The sequence below is a fragment of the Musca vetustissima genome, unplaced genomic scaffold (assembly GCF_032173495.1).
Source record: "Musca vetustissima isolate MV318-11 ecotype Yass unplaced genomic scaffold, APGP_CSIRO_Mvet_v1 utg12933, whole genome shotgun sequence".
NCBI lineage: Eukaryota > Metazoa > Arthropoda > Insecta > Diptera > Muscidae > Musca > Musca vetustissima.
The window spans coordinates 78,801-102,192 of NW_026887187.1; the positions used below are offsets into that span (position 1 = coordinate 78,801).

At 32.2% G+C, this 23,392-nt stretch overlaps 1 protein-coding gene across 1 annotated transcript; it reads left to right on the forward strand.

The window, feature by feature from the left end:
- Positions 1 to 13,618: 13,618 nt before the first annotated feature.
- Positions 13,619 to 14,151, forward strand: LOC133334785 (uncharacterized). Its single transcript, XM_061543104.1, has 2 exons — positions 13,619 to 13,633; positions 13,783 to 14,151. Exons 1-2 carry the CDS (start codon positions 13,619 to 13,621, stop codon positions 14,149 to 14,151), a joined length of 384 nt encoding a protein of 127 aa, XP_061399088.1.
- The last annotated feature ends 9,241 nt before the right edge of the window (positions 14,152 to 23,392 follow it).

Sequence of the window (23,392 nt, forward strand, 5' to 3'; positions counted from 1 at the left end):
ATGGATTATTAAAATTTAATATATTGGTTCAGAATACCGGATATAAAGAAAGTCCAGAAATTCCCAAGGATTGTTAAATAAATATTTTAAAATTCAGCGAATGTTTTTTTTTTAATTTCAATTGTTTTATTTTCTCCATACAAAATCAAAATCTTGTCGTATGGAAGTACTTGGCTCGTGTTATTCATGAATACACATGTTTTCCATTACACATATTTTCAATAAAAAAATCTGCTATTATTTGTATCTTTAATTAAAAAATAATAATTTCATCACCTCTGATGTAAACAATTGACTTGCATTCATTTATATACATATGTTTGTATGTAGCATAATTAACATATGGAAGAAATTAATACATAAAGACAATCTTCAAGTGTTCTATCAGGCGCGGATTTTTTAAAGAATATTTTTTCAAGGCTCAGATAAGGCGTGGATTTTTTAAAGAATATCTTTTCAAGGTTCCCATAAGGCGTGGATTTTTTAAAGAATATCTTTTCAAGGTTCCCATAAGGCGTGGATTTTTTAAAGAATATCTTTTCAAGGTTTCCATAAGGCGTGGATTTTTTAAAGAATATCTTTTCAAGGTTCCCATAAGGCGTGGATTTTTTAAAAATATCTTTTCAAGGTTCCCATAAGGCGTGGATTTTTTAAAGAATATCTTTTCAAGGTTCCCATAAGGCGTGGATTTTTTAAAGAATATCTTTTCAAGGTTCCCATAAGGCGTGGATTTTTTAAAGAATATCTTTTCAAGGTTCCCATAAGGCGTGGATTTTTTAAAGAATATCTTTTCAAGGTTCCCATAAGGCGTGAATTTTTTAAAGAATATCTTTTCAAGGTTCCCATAAGGCGTGGATTTTTTAAAGAATATCTTTTCAAGGTTCCCATAAGGCGTGGATTTTTTAAAGAATATCTTTTCAAGGTTCCCATAAGGCGTGGATTTTTTAAAGAATATCTTTTCAAGGTTCCCATAAGGCGTGGATTTTTTAAAGAATATCTTTTCAAGGTTCCCATAAGGCGTGGATTTTTTAAAGAATATCTTTTCAAGGTTCCCATAAGGCGTGGATTTTTTAAAGAATATCTTTTCAAGGTTCCCATAAGGCGTGGATTTGTTAAAGAATATTTTTTCAAGGCTCATATAAGGCGTGGATTTGTTAAAGTATAAATTTTTCAAGTTCACAATTTTCATTTCCCTTCATTTAAATAATATTTCCCCTGAAGCCTTCAAAGTCATGGACCACTTGGGAGATGATAACGTCGAAAAGCTGATTAGCAGCATCATTTGGTTTTTGGGAAAAAATGGATGAGTTAAAAAAACAACAACAACAAACAAAACCAAAACCAAGCAGAGATGATATGGCAGCTGCGGTGATGCTGATGATGACGATACAGATCCACCACGAAGGCAAGCTTAGGCTGAGAGACAAGCCAATACGAATGGCAACAACAACAACAACCCGAACGATTGTTGGATTTTATGGCTTTGCCGATTCTTCTTCTTCGGTCTGTAGTATTGTTTTGTGTTTCGCATTTTTATATAAAAGTGATTTTGTCAACCGAATTTATTGACAGTAACGGATCAGAATTCGAAGTGTAAACATTTTGTCGGATCAAGTCAAAATTTGGATTATACAAAAAAATTATTAATTAAGCTGTGAATTAACGGATAATTAAGAACACAGACGAGAAGAAGAAAAAAAGGATTATTTGTGAAATTTTAAAGACAAAAATTAAAAAAAAACGTTTTAAAGAAAATTTCAAAAACCTGATTTGAAAACAAAAATAAAAACCAAGTGCCAAGCTCAAAGCAAAAAAAAAAATATTTACATTGAACATCAAAAACCATATTTTTGCGGAGAAAAAAAAAAACACCAAAAACACGTTCAAGGCCAAAAGTGTTAATAATTTGTGCAATTGTTTGACATTTTGCGTAGACCAAAAAAAAAACCAAAGCCAATACCACTTTTTAATAAACGTTCGGATCGATTCAACCAACCATCACAACAACAAAAACCAAATTAACAAAATGTTTGCTGTAAATGGAAAGGTGAGTTGTTGATTTTTTTCTTGTTATTGTTGTTGTTTATTATTCTGCCGATAATGAAGAAGTTGTGAAGAAGAATTTTTACAAATAATTGACTAATAATTTAGCACAAATTTGTGCTGAGACATCATTTTGCCAGACGGCCGGACCAAATTGATTGACAGCCTTATAATCGATATAATGTGACTTGTTTAACAACACAAAAAATTCGCTTATTGGTGCTTGGAAAAAACATAATAATAATAAATATATAACACACTGATAATATGCTACAATAATAAAAACATTTTTTTGCTAACAAATTTAATTAAGTTATTGAAAAATTTGTTATTGAAGTTAAAATCTCAGCTCGTGTAGACTTCTTGATTTTTTAGCATAAAAAATCCATAGATGACAATGACTGATTTTTCAACAGCTAAAAACATATTTTTACTATAGAAAAAAATATCAACTTTCTTTAGAAAAAACTTTCCGTTTTACAGGAAGAAATGCTCAGCTCATAGAGGAAGGTTTTTTTCTATAAAAAAAGGCTCTCAGTCATTTTAGAAAAACAAAATCAGGCGCAGATTTAAAAAGATTCTCAATCACTCAGGACAATTTTTCCTCTAGGACACAGGAAAATTGAAAAAAGAAAAATCTGTTCAGTTATTTTTCCAATAGAAAAAATCTTCAGATTATAAAGCAATTTTTTCTATAGAAACAAATTCTCTTGAACTGTGGACAAATGTTCACTAAGGATTATTTTCTATGAGAAAATATATTCTCAGATACTGAGGAATGAGTTTTTTATACAAAAAAAAATATTTTTTTTTTTCTAAAAAAAATCCAAATTTTTTCTAAGAGAAAATCATTAGACTCTAAGAAAAAAATGTCAGCGACCAGATAATTGATTTCTATAGAAAATATTCCTAAACGAACTAAAGATGGAGTTATGTAGAAAATATTCCTAAATGAACTTAGGATTGATTTTTTTATAGGGGGAAATTTGTTTTCTATAGAGAAAAAAATGTATTAAATCTATGAAGAATTTTTAATAAATAAAATCAAATTCCACAGGAGGATTATTTTTTCAATAGGAAAAAATTTATCAGCTTGCTGGATTTAAACAAATCAAGGCGTGAATTTTGTAAAGAAACAAATTGTAAAATTTGAATGCTTCTGTAAGGCGTGGATTTAAAAAAATCAAGGCTTCTGTAAGGCGTGGATTTAAAAAAAATCAAGGCTTTTGTAAGGCGTGGATTTAAAAAAAACATTTTAAAGCTCATGTAAGGCGTGGATTTTTTAAAGAACATTTTTTTAAAGGCGTGGGTCTTTTAAAGAATATTTTTTTCAAGGCTTCTGTAAGGCGTGGATCTTTTAAAGAATATTTTTTCAAGGCTTCTGTAAGGCGTGGATCTTTTAAAGAATATTTTTTCAAGGCTTCTGTAAGGCGTGAATCTATATTGTCAAGGCTTCTGTAAGGCGTGGATCTTTATTGTCAGGGCTTCTGTAAGGCGTGGATCTTCATTGTCAAGGCTTCTGTAAGGCGTGGATCTTTATTGTCAGGGCTTCTGTAAGGCGTGAATCTTCATTGTCAAGGCTTCTGTAAGGCGTGAATCTTTTAAAGAATATTTTTTCCAAGGCTTCTAAAAGGCGTGGATCTTTTTAAGAATATTTTTATTTTCAAGGCTTCTATAAGGCGTGGATCTTTTAAAGAATATTTTTTTTCAAGGCTTCTGTAAGGCGTGAATTTTTTAAAGAATATTTTTTTTCAAGGCTTCTGTAAGGCGTGGATCTTTTAAAAAAATATATTTTTTCAAGGCTTCTGTAAGACGTGGATCTTTTAAAGAAAAAATGTTTAAATGTTTTTAAGAAAAAAATTTAAGGTTTCTTCGTAAGGAATTTGTTTTCTATAGAAAATAAATTCCTTAAAAAGGGAAAGATCATAAGGGAACAGAGGACTGATTTTTTCTTGAAAAAAATTATCTTCATTACATAAGGGCTGATTTTTCTTATATAAAAAAACATCTGTAAAGACTGATTTTTTGTACAAAAAATCGCCCTTCAAAAAACCGCTTCAGTCTTCACTGAAGACAGACTTTTCCCTATATTGAGAACAGTTTTTTTTCTACTCAGTGAACAGAGGACAGATTTTTTTGTCGTAAAAAAATTAAGGGCTGATTTTTATATAGAAAAAATCTTTATCACTGAAGACAGACATTTTCCGATACTGAGGACAGATTTTTTTCGAAGGGCTAATTCTAAGTGCCGATTATTCTATAGAAAAAATCCTCCGTTCAAGGAAAAAGATTTCTTGGTCCACCAAAATGTGTTCTATTGGAAAAATTTATATATGAAAAATTAAATATGGATATATTTTTTTAAATGATCAGAGAATTGAGGACTGATTTTTCTTTTAAAAAACATTCTTCAGCGAACGGAGGGATGATTGTTTTCTCGAGAAAAAATTCGTCTTCAGTACCTAAGGATTGATTTTTTTTATATGTAGAAAAAATCCTTTGTCAATGAATACAGAGTTTTTTCAATACTGAGGACAGGTTTTTTCTCGAAGTGTTAATTCCAAGTGCCGATTTTTCCATAGAAAAAAATTCCTTATTTCAAGGAAAAAATTCCTCAGTCCACCAAAATTATTTCTATTGGAAACATTTATAGACGAACAAATCGAATATGAATACATTTATTTTATTTTTTTTTTTTTTGAAAATGATCAACGAACTGAGGACTGATTTTTTTCTCGAGAAAAGATTCTTCAGAGATCAGAGAACTGATTTTTTTCTCGAGAAAAAAAAAATTCCTCTTCAGTACCTAAGAGCTGATACAAAAAATCCTTAGTCACTTTTTCCAAAAAAAATATTTTGTCACTAGGGACTATTTTTGTCTATATAAGTTATTGTTTTATAAAATAAATAGTATCAGTTCTTAGCTTCGGAGGATTGGGCACACCTCGTTAAGGTATTTCAGAAGTTTTATCAATATAATAAAAAATTTCAAGGAAATGTCATTTTATGGTTTTCAAAACATTGACATTTATTAATTTATCGAAACCAATCAAAATCATAACATCACACCCAATTGATTTATAAATATGTATTAAGTTCATCATCAATATGCATAGAAAAAAATCGTAAATAAATTATAATATTTAAATAAAAAAACCACTTAAAGAAGCGGTAGCTGCTAAAGTTCATTGCCTCGTTTAAAATCAAACCACTACTGTGATTATTCAAAAAAAAAAAAACACTTCAAACTACTTGTGATTTTAAGATTCAACGACTTCCTTATGGGTTTCCCACTATTTCCCCATTCTGGACGGGTCTCCGACAAATTCAAATATTGAAAATGAAATCTAGTTTTTGTTTTCAAAAAATATATTTTTTTAGTGTTTGTGTGTGTGTGTGTCACCACGTTTTATCAAACTCTTTCTATCATAGCCGTGGCTGATAAGTTGTTATTCGCTTCGTCGGGCGACCTTGTAAAATACAACAAAGTATTTTGTTTATATAATCATCTATGGAAGTGATCTGGAATTGCAAATTTTTTTTTCTGAAAAAAAAAAAACAAAAAAATGTTGAAAACTTCAAATTGCCTACGTCAAGATACGAAATAGATAATCTTGTTTTGGCGTAGTAGTAGATATAGCATCATGTGTGATATTTATCAAAAAGTATGGCCAGAACAGGCCGAAGACATTAATATTTAAAAACGTGCTTTTGAATCCTATAAATTATTAATATCCAATTTGCATTTAATTAGTCTAGCGTGAATTAACATATATATTATTTTGTATCAGGCTGTACGTTATATTTATATTTATATATATATATATATATCCACACACACGCATATATAAATATTCAACGATATTAGAACAAGAATATTAAAAGAAAGAGTAGAAGTTTTAAACTCCAAGATTTTAGTTATCGAAATAGAAAAAAAATATCTCCGAGAGCAGAGATTTTTCTTTAGAAAAAAATATTTTGTACAAAACAAAAAAAAAAAAAATTCACGAAACTTAGCACCCATCATAGACTCAATTCGGTACGCTATTACAAATTTCAAGTAAATCGAAAAATAGTTAGGGACTTTAGTGCACCATTTACCTTAAATCGGACGAAAATATATGTGGGAGCTATATCTAAATCCGAACCGATTTCCACGAAACTTTGCACACATCATTCTAGTCTTAATTTAGTACGCTATGTCAAATTTCGTGCATATCGAAAGATATTTAGGGACCTTGGAGCATCATTTACCTTAAATCGGACGAAAATATATATGGGACCTATATCTAAATCTGAACCGATTTTCACATAACTCAACACACATCATTCTAGATTTAATTCAATACGCTGTGTCAAATTTCGTGCATATGGAAAGATACTTAGGGACTTTGGTGCACCCTTTACCTTAATTCGGACGAAATTATATATGGGAGCTATAGCTAAATCTGAATCGATTTTCACGAAACCTAACACACATCATTCTAGACTTAATTCAGTGCGCTATGCCAAATTTTACGCAAATCGAAAGATATTTAGGGACTTTTGTGCACCATTTACCTTAAATCGGACGAAAATATATATGGGAGCTATATCTAAATCTGAACCGATATTCATAAAATTAGCACACATCATTCAAGACTCAAATCAGTACGCTGTACCAAATTTCGTGTAAATATAAAGATATATAGGGACTTTGCAGCACCATTTACATTAAATCGTACGAAAATATATATGGGAGCTATATCTAGATCTAAACCGATTTTCATGAAACTTCACGTTAGTCACTCTAGGCCTAATTCAGTACGCTATGCCAAATTTCATGCAAATCGATAGATATATAGGGACTTTGGGGAACCATTTACCTTAAATCGGACAAAAATATATATAGGAGCTATATCTAAATCTGAACTGATTTTCACGAAACTTCACGTACGTCATTAAGGTCTCTTATATTTATTGGAAACTTCTTGAAGGCCTTTTGCTCTGTTCTTCAATACATCATATTACTTTACTCATTTCAGACCTCCTGAAAGTCTCTGATTTGTAGGAAAGGTCTTCTAAGGATGTTCTACGTAAAAAAAGACGATTTGAAGGCCAGTAGAAGTCTTTCAGAAAATCTTCGGTTTATAGAAGATTTTTTGATGCTGTTCTTTTCACAGTTCTCAGGAGTTCCCACAGATCTTATAAGTAGAAGAAGATGTTTGAAGGTATTCAATTGATTGAATTCCGTTAAAGGGTCTTGCTTTTAAATTTCTTATAGGTCTTAAATTTGTAGGGAACATACTGAGGGTCTTATATTCATAAATGACATTTATAGGTTCTTTTATTTCTTGAAGGTATTGTCTTTATAGAAGTTCACCTAAGTGTTATTCAAAAAATATTCCTTTGGGGGTCTACCATCTATAGAAGATCCCAAGATTAAGTCATTTGGAAGGTAGTCTATCTATTGATGATGTCGTCAGAGCATGACCTTTTCAAAGTCTTCTGATTATAAAAAAACCTCAGACATCTCATCTATTTGTAAGGTCTACTGTCTGTAGAAGACATTCTGAAATTTATAAATTCTAGAGACTCCTCTGAACACTTACTATTTATAGGAGACCATTAAAGATCATAAATTTATTTTAGACCTTCTGAAGACCTATCAAGGAAGTCCTCCCTTGGAATTCATAAAATATCTTAAGTGAGTCTTCTTGCAGGATGTTGAATTCCTTTATTTAGGGAAACGCCTGTAGATGTTCTTGAAGATCTTCTATCAATCGGATACCTCTAGAATATTTTTTATCCGCAGAAGATTTCCTGTGGATTTGCTGTCCTGCGTAATTACATTGGCCATACAACAACTAATCTTCATATTAAAAAAAAACAACAACAAAAATACCACATTAAGGTTAAATAATGAATATTGATGCTGTGGTTGATTTTAAAACAACTTCTGTCTGGAGTTGCGTGTGTTTTCGGCTCTGACGTAAATGTACCTACTTTTGCAGTGACTTTTAGCCATTTTTTTCATACTTTTTTTTAATAAACAAGATATTGGGTGTGTGATGCTTAAGGGTTTTAAATGACAAAAAAAAATTGTGGTGGGTCTTCTTGGTAATTTATTCTCTTTTTTTTTTTGCAAAAAGTGAATATTTTATGTTTTGGTGGTTTTAAAATTAAAACCACCTAACCAAAAAAACTTGCATATCTGGGTCTGTCTCAAAAAAATGAAGAAGACATTATGTTTGTATGTGCCTTATACGAGACCAACTAAATCAAAACTGAATTTATGACTTGTTTTTCGAAGACAACTGAATTGAAGATGGTGTTTGGGGTTTTTTTATGGTCAAACTGCATTTTTTTGGTTTAATATTCCAAAAAAACACAAAATAAATAAAACAACAGCAAAAACAAATTGGAAATAAAAAATAATAATAACATATATGTAAATTTATTTGCATTCAGTTAGGTCAAGGTTTTGGTAATATATCTGCACATTTGCATGTAGATTAGGCCTATTATTCCGATTTATTTCAATAATATTTTATTCATGGTGTTTGCAATTCAAATATTGTTTTTGGCAAGGTTGCCGGAGCCATTATCACATACATATATAAATATTTATGTGTTTAGTTGGAATTTGCAAAATTATTAAAAAAATGGTTTGAAATCGTTTTTAATTTAATCGTTTTTAGTATACAACAGTTATGAATATTTATAATAATATGTAACAGAAAAATTCTTGGATTTTTGAGAAATTTTTGAATAGCCCTGCTATAAATGTTATTAAAAACTGGTTTCAAACTCAAACCCAAACAAGAATGATTTTTTTAAAATATTTTTAAGGTCCATTAAAAGGCAGGATTTTTTTGATATCTTAACAAATGCCTGGTTTAAAAAATATATATTTTTTGAGGTCTTAACAAAGGCGTCGATTTTTATTTAAAAAATAGTTTTTCCAAGTCTTAACAAAGTCGTGGATTTTTTAAAAAATATTTTTTTTAAGTCTTAACAAAGTCGTGGTCTTAACAAAGGCGTGGATTTTTTAAACAATATTTTTTCAAGTTTGCCACAGGGCGTGGATTTTTTAAAAAATATTTTTTTAAGTTTGCCACAAGGCGTGGATTTTTTAAAAATATTTTTTTTAACTTTGCCACAAGGAGTGGATTTTTTAAAGAATATTTTTTCAAGTTTGCCACAGGGCGTGGATTTTTTAAAAAATATTTTTTTAAGTTTGCCAAAAGGCGTGGATTTTTTAAAAATATTTTTTTTAAGTTTGCCACAAGGCGTGGATTAACGAATATTTTTTCAAGGCTGCCATATGTTTGTAACAGGGAAGAGGAAACGACATAGACACATGGTTCCTTTTGAGCATATGCATAGAATCACTTTCTAAGTCGATTTATGCATATCCGTCCGTCCGTCCGTCTGTCTGTCCATGTTAAATTGTAAACAAAGAACAGTTCGCATTTTTGATTCGAATTGAATGAAATTTTCCACAGCTCATTTATTTGGCCCAAGAACGAACCCTATTGAAATTGGGAAAATCGGTTCAGATTTAGATATAGCTCCCATATATATTTTCGTCCGATTAAAGGTAAATGATGCACAAAAGTCCCTATATATCTTTCGATCTGCACGAAATTTGGCACAGCGTACTGAATTAAGTCTAAAAAGATGTGTGTTAAATTTCGTAAAAATCGGTTCAGATTTAGATATAGCTCCCATATATATTTTCGTCCGATTTAAGGTAAAAGGTGCACCAAAGTCCCTATATATCCTTCGATTTGCACGAAATTTGGCATAGTGTACCGAATTAAGTCTGGAAAGAAGTGTGTTAAATATCGTGTAAATCGGTTCAGATTTAGATATAGCTCCCATATATATTTTCGTCCGATTTTAGTAAATAGTGCACCAAATTTGGATTTATAAGTAATTGAAGAACTCAAAATGCTCCCATATATATTCTTTCGATTTGCACGAAATTTGGATTTATAAGTAATTGAAGAACTCAAAATGTGGCCGAATGCACAAAACATACTGAAATAAGTGTAACCTAATATGTGACAAGTTTCGATGAAATCGGTTTAGATTTCGATATTTTGCTTTAAGTTTATTTACATAATTTTGTCCCATTGTAAGAAACAACTCTATAGCTGACCAAAATTTAGTACAGGTTGCAGAATGACATGTTTAAATTTCATGTTAATGGTCCTTCAAAAATGTGACGTCTGTTAGGATTCCATCTGTCGAATATACCCAAAGTGGTGAAGGGTATCATATAGTCGGCCCCGTCCGACTTTACTACTTTCCTTACTGGTTAGAAATATTTTTTCAGGCTTTTCAAAGGCGTGTATTTTTTTACAATATATTTTTTCAAGTACAATATTTTGATGTACTGAGCCATGGTACCCTTGTACCACAGTATGTTTGGGGTAGGGTATAAAAACTGGTTCCCAAATCCCAGACAACAAAAAACATTTCTTTCAAAAAAAAAATAAATAAATAAAATAAATTAAAAATCCCACAAAAATACCACATAATAAAACCAGAAAATCCGACATAATGACTATTAATGTTCTGCAATTAATAATTCTCTTCAAGAAATACAACAAAAAGCGCCAAGCCAAACATTGTCGGTAAATAAGTTTTTTTTTTCTCTAAAGCTCGCATAAATTGTAAGCGGCACGTTGTCAAGATTATGTTTATCGATTTGTTTACATTTAATGATTTAAAATAACAAAGAAGAAAACACCATTAGCAATTAAGATGAGCGCTGGAGGATGGATGCACCCATTCGACACGACTATCATGACCAAGAATTATGAATTATGCAAATGGGTGTGAATAATAATTACTTTTGGCGATTCAAGACCACAATGGGGTGTAATTAAAATTAAAACCAAAAAAAAGAAAAAATACCGCATAATACATAGACCCCCCCCCCCTGCCACCAAACCCCCACCCCACAACATAGAATTTTTAATAGTTGTTTTGTTTTTGTATGTTTTGTTTTTTTTTTTCTAATCTCCAGTAGTCATTGTTGTGGCTTGTGTGTGTTGTCATGTCGAGATGTCAAATAGAGATTAGGGTGTGAATCATAAAGACTTTTTGGAATGGCTTTGGGTGGTTTTGTTGAATATTTTTTGTTGTTGTTGTGTTTGATTTAAATAACTCATCAGCAGCATCATTAACATACCACTTGACCACGTTAAGAAAACTTCCTGGTCAGGGAGTTTTTTTTGTTTTTTTTTTAATTTTTTTATAATAGAAACAAAAAACTAAATTTCATAACATATGACACCGGTTTTTTCAGAAGACACATGTTATTCTTTTGTTTAAGAAATAATCATATGCCACTGCTTTTATTTGTTTTTAACAAATTTTTCTATTGTTGCTGTTGTTATTCTTATTGTTTTATTCTATTAAGATCAATTAATTTGCATATGTGAATAAAAAATCGTTGGGCGCCATTTATTATAGCCTGTCAAATAGTCTAGTGACGTAAAGAAAATAATTCTCAAAATCAAGATTTTCGAATAAATTGTGAATAAATGGTTGTGATTTTTTGTGAAAGAAAAAATACAAGATCACACACACCATAGGCCACATTTTTTGAAGATAATTTATAAAAAAATACATTTATTTAGAGAATATCTTTTCAAAGGGCTCTAGAAATCCCTCTAAGGGAATTATATTCTCTACAAGTCCATATAAGATTATTATATTCTATAAAAATAATGAATTGTGAATAAATAAATTGTTATGAATTTTGTTGGGGGAAAAAAGAGAAGATCGCATACACATCATAGGCCACATTTTTTCAGGTAATTTATAAAAAAAGACCTTTATTATAGAATTACTACTGAGGGACTTGAAATATATATTATCCTCTACTGTTGTATTCAATTCCATATAAAAATCCCTCTAGGGTTCTTCAATTGCATAAAATCACTTTCTCCTGCTAGACTTTAATTGCAAAAAGGCCATCAGGGGTCTCCTGTTAAATAGAAACCCTCCTAAGGATATTTTATTCTAAGGAAGCTTTTCCAAAGTTTTTGTATTATATAGAAGTCACTTTACGGAAACCTATTCCAATGAAGCCTCTTTATATAACCTATATACTATAAAAGCCCATCAGGGGTCTTTTGTTCAATGGAAGACCTTCTAAGTTTCCTTTATTCTAAAGAAGCCCTTCCAAGGTTCTTCTGTTCTATAGAAGTCATTGTACGGAAACCTATTCCAATGAAGCCTCTTTATATGACCTATATTCTATAAAAGCCACTCCAAGGGTCAGTTCATCTACAGATGCTCCTCTAAGGGTCTCCTAATCTATATAAACCCTATAAGGGTTTCTACACTATAGTAGCCCTCTAAGTTTTTTGATATAAGGGATTTTATATTCGGTAGAAGTGCTTTGAAAAACTAATTCATATTTTACCGAAGTACATTTATTTAACCCAAGGACGAACCCTATTAAAATTGGGAAAAATTGCTTCAGATTTAGATATAGCTCCCATATATATTTTAATCCGATTTAATGTTAATGTTGCACCAAAGCCCCTATATATCTTTCGATTTGCATGAAATTTGGTATAGCGTCTAGAATGATGTGCGTTAAGTTTCATGAAAAACGGTTCAGATTTGGATATAGCTCCCATATATATTTTCATCCGATTTAAAGTAAATTGTGCACCAAAGTCCCTATATATCATTCGATTTGCATGAAATTTGGAATAGTATTGAATTAAGTCTAGAATGCTGTGTGTTAAATTTTGTAAAAATCGGTTCAGATTTAGATATATCTCCCATATATATATTTTCATTCGATTTAATGTAAATTGTGCACCAAAGTCCCTATATATTCGATTTGCACAAAATTTAGTGCAGAGTGCTGAATTAAGTTAAGAATGGTGTGTGTTAAGTTTCCTGAAAATCGGTTCAGATTTAAATATGGCTCCCATATATATTTTCCTTCGATTTAATGTAAATGGTGCAGCAAAGTCCCTATGTACCTTTCGGTTTGCACAAAATTTGGCATAGCATCTAGAATGATGTTTGTTAAGTTTCGTTCGGATTTAGATATAGCTCTCATATAAATTTTCGAAATTTGGCATAAATGGGGCACTAAAAAATCGATATATCTGAAGCCCAGATTTGCACGAAATTTATGGAAATTTCATATATTTTAAAAATGTTGAAAAAATCTTATGAAGGAGCTCTCTCTCTCGTATTTTTTATTGAACTATATATCTATACTTTGTGTAAACGCCTTATTTGACCTGGTTGTATCTGATTTCGAATTTTGAATGAAAAAATAATAGACAAAAAATATATCTGCCCAAAATAAATATTTTTAATAAAATTTTGGTGAAGGGGTGGGCTGTGGGAAAAAATCGGTATTTAAGAAAATCATTGCTTGGGTACTGACATACAAAATATATACCCTCTATTATAGCTATAACTCCGCACGAAAACCCTCTACCTTTCCTGTCTGCACTTTCACATACCTCAACACCTAAACTGATCTGTCCTCTCCCCTATCCTTGCCATAACAACTAAATTACTTTCGTCTTTCCTAACTAACGTCATGACCTTGGTTTTGGTAAGCACCTAAGTACTATATATAGCACCTGCATGCCATCTATATATAAGTCTATTACCAAACACAAGAAATCTTTTTTTATACTAAAGTTTCCCTTTTCCCTAATTTACCTTCTATTTTTGTATTCCTCTCTCTCTCTCTCTTTTTAGACTCTATTCTTTTTCCTTTGTGTGTCGGCGGTGTCGTTGTCGTGGGCACAAAATTTCGGCACGGACAGTGAAGTACCCGCAGTGCTCAGCTACAACTCGCCACTGCGCCGTCCCGATAGTTTAAAATCACGTCCATATTTCGATTTTCTCAGTACCCTGTACCGACATGATACCGAAAAATCGAGTCTCTTCCAACCCTATTATCCACGCAGCAGACGTAGTGTTGCCGACACTGAACCCATTGCTGTTGCTGCGGATAACCACGAGAACAGTCGTCAACGTCGTGCTATTGTTTTTCGTCCACTATTTGTCTACAGACAGCAAGAAGTTCGGAAGCAAGAGGTGCAGGAGGAACGTAGACGTGTTTAAATGAGTCGGAGGTCGACAATTCATTCATCGCAAACGACAAAGACGACCGCACGAATTCGTAAGCAAGAGTAAATGCTTAATGTGATTGGCTACACAAAAAAAAACAATATTTCCGAAATTTACTTGCCAAAATTCACGTCCCCACCCATCCCCCTCTCTAGAGGGGAGGAGACAAAATTAGTTGATATTTGATTAGAAATAGAAATTTTGTTTAAGATTTATTTCTTTTTTGTAAAATGTTAGGCCATCTCTGCAGGATGGATGCGATTATTTTTAATTTATTTTTAGTAGATTTTTTTGATTAAAAAGAAAATTATTTTGTAAAACTTGCATTTCTATTGTTTATAGAATTCGCATTCGCCAACCCCTTCCTTCACCTTCATTATCGAACAAAATATAAGCCACCATATTTTTTAATTTAATTTTTAATAAAAAAAATACGAAATTATAGTTTTAAGTTTTATTTACCCCCCTCTTCCGCCCTCCCCAAATTTATTGTTTTATTAACTTTTTTATTGTTGTTTTTTTATATATAAAAATAAATAATATTATGTGTTTTTAATAAATTTTTATTAAATTTATTAAAAATAAAAAAAATTAAAATAAATTTTTAAATTGTGTTTTAATGAAGTTTTTAAAGTGGATGGATGATGTTATATCAAAAGGGTCCTAAGAAGATGCCGATCTAAAGGACATATCTTTGAAAATTATATAGAAGTGCCTCTAAGAGAATACAATTCTATAGAATACTAATATCTACAGAAGTCTCCAGTAGGCATCACATTGTATGTTGTCTCTCATAGAAGAAACCACTGTCCATAGACGTCTCAATTCTATAGAAGTTCCGTTAAAGGACTACAATTCTGTAGAAATCTTTTTAGAAGACCACAATTCTATAGAAGCTCCCATAAAATTCAATATCAATTCATTCAATTCATTTATTCAATATTCATTTATTCTAAGGACTTATACTTTATAATAGTACCTCAGCACGACTTCTAGTCACTTTAAGAGACTTTTAGTACTCCAAATGTAGAACTATTCTATAGAATCTAATAAACAAGCTTTTCTTCAATGGTCTATTTTATAACCGTCACAAAACGTGTCTTCAAGTCTTCTCAAGCCCCTCAAAGGAAATTGGACTATTATTTTCTACGGAATTTAATTTAGGACTCTAAAATCGTATATACAGGAATTTTATACTCAATATGTCCCTCAAGGGGGGCTTCTATTGTATAGCAGCTCTCTTATTCTTTTTACGGGTTTCCTACTAAACTTCCACTATAAAATTTCATCTAGGGATCTTCCATTCTATAAAAATCCCGCTTGGACTATTCTTTTCCATAGAATTCCCCTAGAGGGAAGAAATCCCTAGAGAGGTATAGAAATTTATTATCGCCTAAAAGTCCATCACATATAATACAAAAATCTCCTCTAGGGATCTTCAATTCTATAAATGCCTCTCTATGGGTCTTTTGTTCAATGGAAGTCCTTTTAAGGATATTCTATTGTAAAGAAGCCCATTAAAGGTGTATTCTATTGTAAAGGTACTTCCATCTATCTAAGGTACTTTTATTCCTAAGAAATCCTTCTTAGGTGTTTTATTTTAAGGATCTTCAAATCTATAGAAGACATAATAGAAAAATCTATTCTAATGAAATATGTTTATACCATTCCAGTTCTAAGGAGCTTGCTATCTATATATGCCCCTCTAAGGGTATCCTAATCCGTATTAACCATTCAAACCCCCCATAAGCCCCAAAAAAAGGTTTTATATTCTATGCCCCTCTAAGGGGCATCTACTCAATCGAAAATACGCGCTGTTAAGGTTTTCTATTCTAAAGAAACCTTTTTAAGCTCATTTTATTCTAAAAAAATGTCCTTTAAGGGTATCCCATTCTAAAGAAGCCATTCTAAAGGAATTTAAATCTCCTCTAAGTTCTTCTATTTTAAAGACGTACCTGTGAGGGTATTCTATTCTAGAGAAGACCCTTTAGGGAAATATATTCTAAAAAAATGATTCTTTATATGACTTTTATTCTACTGAAGCACTTCTAATGAGCTTTCTATTTATAGAGCCCCCTCTAAGGGTCTCCTAATACGTAATAACCCTTCAAAGGTCCAACTAATCAGCATAAACTCCAATAAAGGTTTTCTACTCTATAGAAGCAACTCTAAGGGACATCTCCTCAATCGAAAATACACCGTTTTCTATTCCATAGAAACCTTTCTAAGGACATTTTATTCTGAAGAATCGCCCTTAAGGGTATCCCATTCTAAAGGTCTTTAATTCTCCTCTAAATCCTTCTATTCTAATGACGTCCCTGTGAGGGTATTCTTTTCTAGAAAAGTTCCTTTAGGGAAATAAATTCTAAAAAAACTTCTATTCTACGGGACTTTCCATCTATATATGCGCCTCTAAGGTTATCGTTACCAGTATTAATCCCTCTATGGCCCACCAACTCTCTATATGTCCCTATACTCTATAGGAGCTCCTCTAAGGGTCTTTATACAGCCGAATCCGCTAATATTTAAAAAACTACACGCTTCTATGGGTATTGTATTCATAAAGATCTTAAATAAGAGTATTCTATTATATAATAAATCCAAGTCCTCTAATGGTCTATAATCCTAAGGACTTCTAATATATTGAAGGCGCTTCCGACGAATTCTATTCTAGAGAAGCACCTCTAAGGGATTTTTCATATACAGATGCCTCTCCAAGAATAATCTGTATAATCCCTTCTAAGGACCTCCAATCCCCGCCTCTGGGTCCTTAGATGGTTGAAGAAAAATCTTTAAAAAATCCTCACCACTGAGCCCCTATGAAAAAAAATTCTTTAAAAAATCCACTCCTCTGTATCCGTATGTGGTTTAAAAAATCCACGCCTCTAAGTCCTTCAATTCCATTCTTTCTCATTCCTTCTCCTAAACGGCTTCTGATACTTTTTACCCAAATGTTTGTTCCAAAAACAGTTTCATATCTCAAATTTATTATTCTTCTTATTTTTTCTTTTCAGTTCTCAATCCTCTTTGCTGCTGCAGTTGCCCTAACATTCCTTACCTTCGTATACGCTCAAAATGCTGACGATTCCATTCCATCGGTCCTAAGTCATAACTCTCCCCTTAGGAGACCGGAAAACCTACAGTCACGTCCCTACGTTGATTTCCTTAGCAATTTATATAAAAATGATAAGGATAAATCGAATTTATACCGCAACTATCGGGCAAAACGTGAAGCCCCAGCAACCATTGAAGAACCTCGAGTAAAGAATAATGCCGCTGAACCACGCAGCCGTAGAGCCATTGTATTTCGTCCCCTCTTCGTTTATCGTCAACAACAGGTGCGGCGTCAACAATTGGCTGCCCAGCGTAAACGTCGTGTTTAGATACAGTCACCACGGGAACTGATGATGTACTGATGAATTATAAAGAATTTATTTATGGCGTGCCAATCTTGAATGTTCCTTTAAAAATAAATCGTTTTTTTCACAACTTTTTTAATCACAATTTATTTTATTTAATTTTTTTTTAATTTCTTTTATATACTTATTATGTTATATTTATATTTTTAATGTTATATTATTATTTATTTAATTTCATATATATTTTTTTACTTTTTATACAAGAGAATAGTAATTGTTATTTGTCTTGTTGTTATTATTATATTCTTTGTATATTATTAACTTTATGTGTTTATTATAAACAAAAAACATTTTGTATCCCATGACTAACATAATAAAATAGAAGCAAACAATAAATCATATTTTTTTATTTTATTCTGAGGTAAATTGAAGAAAAATTTGGATCATATAGAGGGAAGACCTTCCACAGGATCTTCTTGTGGAAGCAGCGGTCATTTTTATCTCTTTTTTGTTGATTTTTTTTTTATAAATTCGTCGATGATGTAAACAGTAGCTGGGTTTAATCCATTTATAACAAAGCATAGCATTTTCACGTTATAAATTAAAGCATACTTTTAGGCGCCTTTATGTGACACAGTATCAATCAACAGTATTATGAACAATTTATTTGTATAACCTACACCACACTGAGGAAAAGGGTAAATGTTTAAATTTTTATGGGACCGAGAGAGGGAAACAAGATAGACCTATGGCTATCTTTGAGGATATACTTAGAATCACATATTCTTAAAGGGAAAATGATATGCGTCCTGTTTCCTATCATATATCCCATCATTCACCCATTCCCATTTTTCACCCACCTGCTTATTGTTTTAACCTTGAATTTTCGCCTCTATGGAATATCAACTAATTCTATTATCAGTTGCTAAATACTTAATTGAATATGAAAATCTTGTATTAAATCTGATTATATTTAAACCAAAATATTAAATACGTCAAATATTGAAATATTATTAATATCCGCATGATACGATGGAAAAGTACGTAGATAAGGAACCACCAAAAAATAAAGCAAAATAATGATAATAAAATTTATCTAGACCACGAGGTTTTACGTGTAAACATTATATATATATATATATATATATCTTATTAAGCAAATTAATATGGTGGTTTTAATTGTAAATAATAAAGGGTGTCAAATAAATAAAACAAAGGGTCGCTGAACTTTTAACACGAGTTACAATTTAAATAGAAATAAAAAAGTGAAACTTAGGTGCTTTAATTTAAGGATCTTCAATTCTATAGAAGACACAATAGAAAAATCTATTCTAAAAAAATCTGTTTATACCATTTTATCCTAGAGAAACAGTTCTAAGGAGCTTGACATCTATATATGCCTCTCTAAGGGTCTCCTAATCCATATTAACCCTTCAAAGGTCCAACTACCCCTCATAAGCCCCAATAAAGATTTTATATTCTATGCTCATCTAAGGGGCACCTACTCAATCGAAAATACGAGTTAATAAGGTTTGCTATTCTATAGAAGCCCTTCCAAGGTTATTTTTATTAAACCTTCAAATGTCGAAAATACGCGCTGCTAAGATTTTCTATTCTATAGAAGCCCTTTAAGATTATTAATAAGGTTTGCTATTCTATAGAAGCCCTTCCAATTTTATTTTTATTAAACCTTCAAATGTCGAAAATACGCGCTGCTAAGATTTTCTATTCTATAGAAGCCCTTTAAGATTATTTTATTCTAAAGAATCCCCTCTTAGGGTATCCCATATTAAAGATGCCCTTCTAAAGGTCTTTAATTTTCCTCTAAGATCCTTATATTCTAAAAAAGTCCCTATGAGGTTATTCTATTCTAGAAGTTATTCTATTCTAAAAACAGTCTCTTTATATGACTTCTATTGTACAGAAGCACTTCTAAGGGACTTTCCATCTATAGATGCCCCTCTAAAGGTCTCCTAACTTGCATTAATCTCTCTAAGGCTCACCAAATCTCTATATGTCACTATACTCTATAGAACCTCCTGTAAGGGTTTTTATAAAACCATATCCACTATAATTTAAAAAAAATCACGATTCTGAGCGTCTTCTATTCATAAAGACCTCTAATAAATCATTAGAAGGGCTTCTATAGAGTAGAATAGAAGCCCTTCTAATGATCTATATATCTATAGAGGCTCCCATAAGAACTTCTAATCTATAGAAGCCGCTTCCGGCTTAGAGAAGCACCTCTAAGGGATTTTTCATATACAGATGCCTCTCTAAGAATAATTTGTATGAACCCTTCTAAGGCCCTCCAAACCTGTATAAATTCCTATAAGGGCATTCTTCTTTGAAGGAGCTCCTTAACTGTATGAACCTTGCTAAAAAAAATTATTAAAAAATCCACGCCTTTGTTAGGAACCTGAAACAATATTTTTAAAAAAACCAAGATTGCATTAGGGCCCTGAAAAATATATTTTTTAAAAATCCAGGTTTGCATTAGGACACCGCCATTGTGAAGAACTTGAAAAAATATTTTTAAAAAATCCCCGCCTTTGTTAGAAACTTGAAAAAATATTTTTAAACCAGTGAGCGGAGCAGTATAGCCGGACCGAGCCGACCATATGAAATCTACCTTTCTGTGGTTCTATATTCTGAGCTTGATATTTGCTCCCTCTTGACCGATTACATGTCAACAAATATTACTAATATTCAGTAGAGGGGGACTGCGCCTGTCCAGATTCCCTTTACCGTGGTTTATGTTGTGATGTTCGGCTTTCAATTGTGGCCTATAGAACGACTCGAAAAAACACAAAAAATTAAGTTGTCGGTCGACTTCATCCCATAATTATTATCTGAGCATCGCCGAAAATCATAGGCGTTGTTCTTGACCATAGCTGGAACCTCATGGATCATTTCAAAACGATCACCGCTATATTTCCGCCCTGCAGTGTGGTAATGGTTTACTTAATAATATATGAAATCGTAAGCTCCTGAAAATATTTACGTGTAACTCCTACATCCGTATACACTATAATTGGTATCAATTTAAAGGCCAATCACTCCTCTTGGATATACTATCAACTTTTCGGGTCTATGTCCTTCAGGAGCAAATATCTTCGCCATAGAATAAAAATGTTGTAATTTTCACACAAAAGTCAGGGTCCATTTGACCCGTTAAATATTGACCGAACTTTATCAAAATGCCTATTTTTTGGACCAAACCCCTTCTCCATGTAAAAAATCGCGATGTTTGGGCCACAATTGCGGCCTCTGGAGTGACCAAAAACCGACAAAAAATAAGTATTTGGTCCATTTCATCCTCTAAATATTAACCGATCTTTACCAAAAACAATAGGGATCTTCATTGGTCAGAACCCATCCAACATGCAAAATTTCTTGAAGATTGGTCCCTTACTGTGGCCTGTATCGTGTTTACAATTATAATGGACAGACGAACGAACGGACGGACGGACACACATGTCTAGATCGACTCAGCTAGTCGAAATATGACGATCGGTATACTTAAATGTGGGTCTAGGACCAATATTTCGCGGCGTTACAAACTCCTGGGGCTGCACAAAGCTATAATACCCTGACATCATAGTTGTGTAGTGTATAAAAATCGACACCCTTGGAAAAATATTTTTGAAAACTCCACGCCTGTGTTAGGACCTTGAAAAAATATTATTTTTAATCCAAATTTCTGATAGGATCTTAAAAATGTCGCCACGATTATTATCTCCTCATATTATCACTTCCGCTAATGAATACGACGTCTAATAAACAACCCGAGCCATAGACCATCAATCTTCTGCAGATCCATCATAATAAATTCGTAAAATAAATAGAAATCCAGAAGCTTATGAGAATTTTGTGAATAAACCTAAAGCGCCATAAGAACTGTTAATCTATTTTTCTTCTATTTTCGAAATCCCATTTTGTCGTATTTACATAGAGTTCGGTATCACTTCTTGTGATCATCAAATCAAATAAATTGAGTCAATAGACAACAGTAGTACAACCGATATTGATTTAGCAGAAGGCACAGTGATGTCGCGGTGGACAAATGAGAGCTGTCATAAATCTCCCGGGGATTATTTTGGGATTTTTCTATTGGATTGGAAATTTGAACATTTGTTGCAATCGAAGAGTCGTGCCAGCCCACCAAACCAAAAAAATTTACCTGATATTATGCACGATTCAAACAGCCATATGGCTGTTGTGTATGATAACAGATTTTCAATTTTTTGGGGGAGGCCCGTCTGCAAAAGTACGCAGCCTAACGAAGACACACATACACACACACTGATAAAATATAAGTCTATATTTCCATTTGAATCGAAGTGACGATCGCTGCGTCAATTGTCGAAATTTTTCTATTTGGGAAAATTTAAATGCGTATGGAACTCTGAGGTATACTCAGAGATATGGGTGTAGGCACACGTATGTACTCGTATGTCTGCATGTACGTTTGTGTATTAAACCAAGTAGACTATCTATTTCTCAGTTATTTGTTGTTGTTGTTGTTGGTATTGTAGTGGTTCATGTGATAAACTATAAATACAATATTGAATCGTTAAAACAACTACAATAATACCATGGAAAACAACAACAACACCAACAATGTATAAATAACACATTTTTATGATTAAAAACCAAAAAAAAAGAGAATTACAACAACACCGCCACCAGCAGCATGAAATAGAATAGAATTAGTTGAGTGGGTACACAGCTCATTGGAGATACCCCCATTATTTGACTGGAATTAGGATGTAACTATTATTGTCATGGCAAAATTATTAAAATTTAAAAATAACACAGGTGTGGATTTTTTGAAATTATTTTTTTAAGTTAGGACCTGGATTGGCTGAATAGGCATTTCCATAGGAAATTTTCTATTCAGCCTGGCTGAATAGGCATTTCCATGAGAAATTTTTTATTCAGCCTGGCTGAATAGGCATTTCCATAGGAAATTTTCTATTCAGCCTGGCTGAATAGTCATTTCCATAGGAAATTTACTATTCAGCCTGGCTGAATAGTCATTTCCATAGGAAATTTTCTATTCAGCCTGGCTGAATAAAGATTTCCGTAGGAAATTTTCTATTCAGCCTGTCTGAATAAAGATTTCCATAGGAAATTTTCTATTCAGCCTGGCTGAGTAAAGATTTGCATAGGAAATTTTCTGAATAAAGATTTCCATAGGAAATGAATGGAAAATTTGGAAATCTTATTCAGCCTGGCTGAATGGGCATTTCCATAGGAAATTTTCTATTCAGCCTGGCTGAATAGGCATTTCCATAAGAAATTTTCTATTCAGCCTGGCTGAATAGGCATTTCCATAGGAAATTTTCTATTCAGCCTGGCTGAATAGTCATTTACGTATGAAATTTTCTATTCAGCCTGGCTGAATAGGCATTTCCGTAGGAAATTTACTATTCAGCCTGGCTGAATAGTCATTTCCATAGGAAATTTTCTATTCAGCCTGGCTGAATAAAGATTTCCGTATGAAATTTTCCATTCAGCCTGGCTGAATAAAGATTTCCATAGGAAATTTTCCATTCAGCCTGGCTGAATAAAGATTTCCATAGGAAATTTTCTATTCAGCCTGGCTGAATAAAGATTTCCATAGGAAATTTTCTGAATAAAGATTTCCATAGGAAATTTTCTGGCTGAATGGAAAATTTTCTATGGAAATCTTCATTCAGCCTGGCTGAATGGGCATTTCCATAGGAAATTTTCTATTCAGCCTGGCTGAATAGGCATTTCCATAAGAAATTTTCTATTCAGCCTGGCTGAATAGGCATTTCCATAAGAAATTTTCTATTCAGCCTGGCTGAATAGGCATTTCCATAGGAAATTTTCTATTCAGCCTGGCT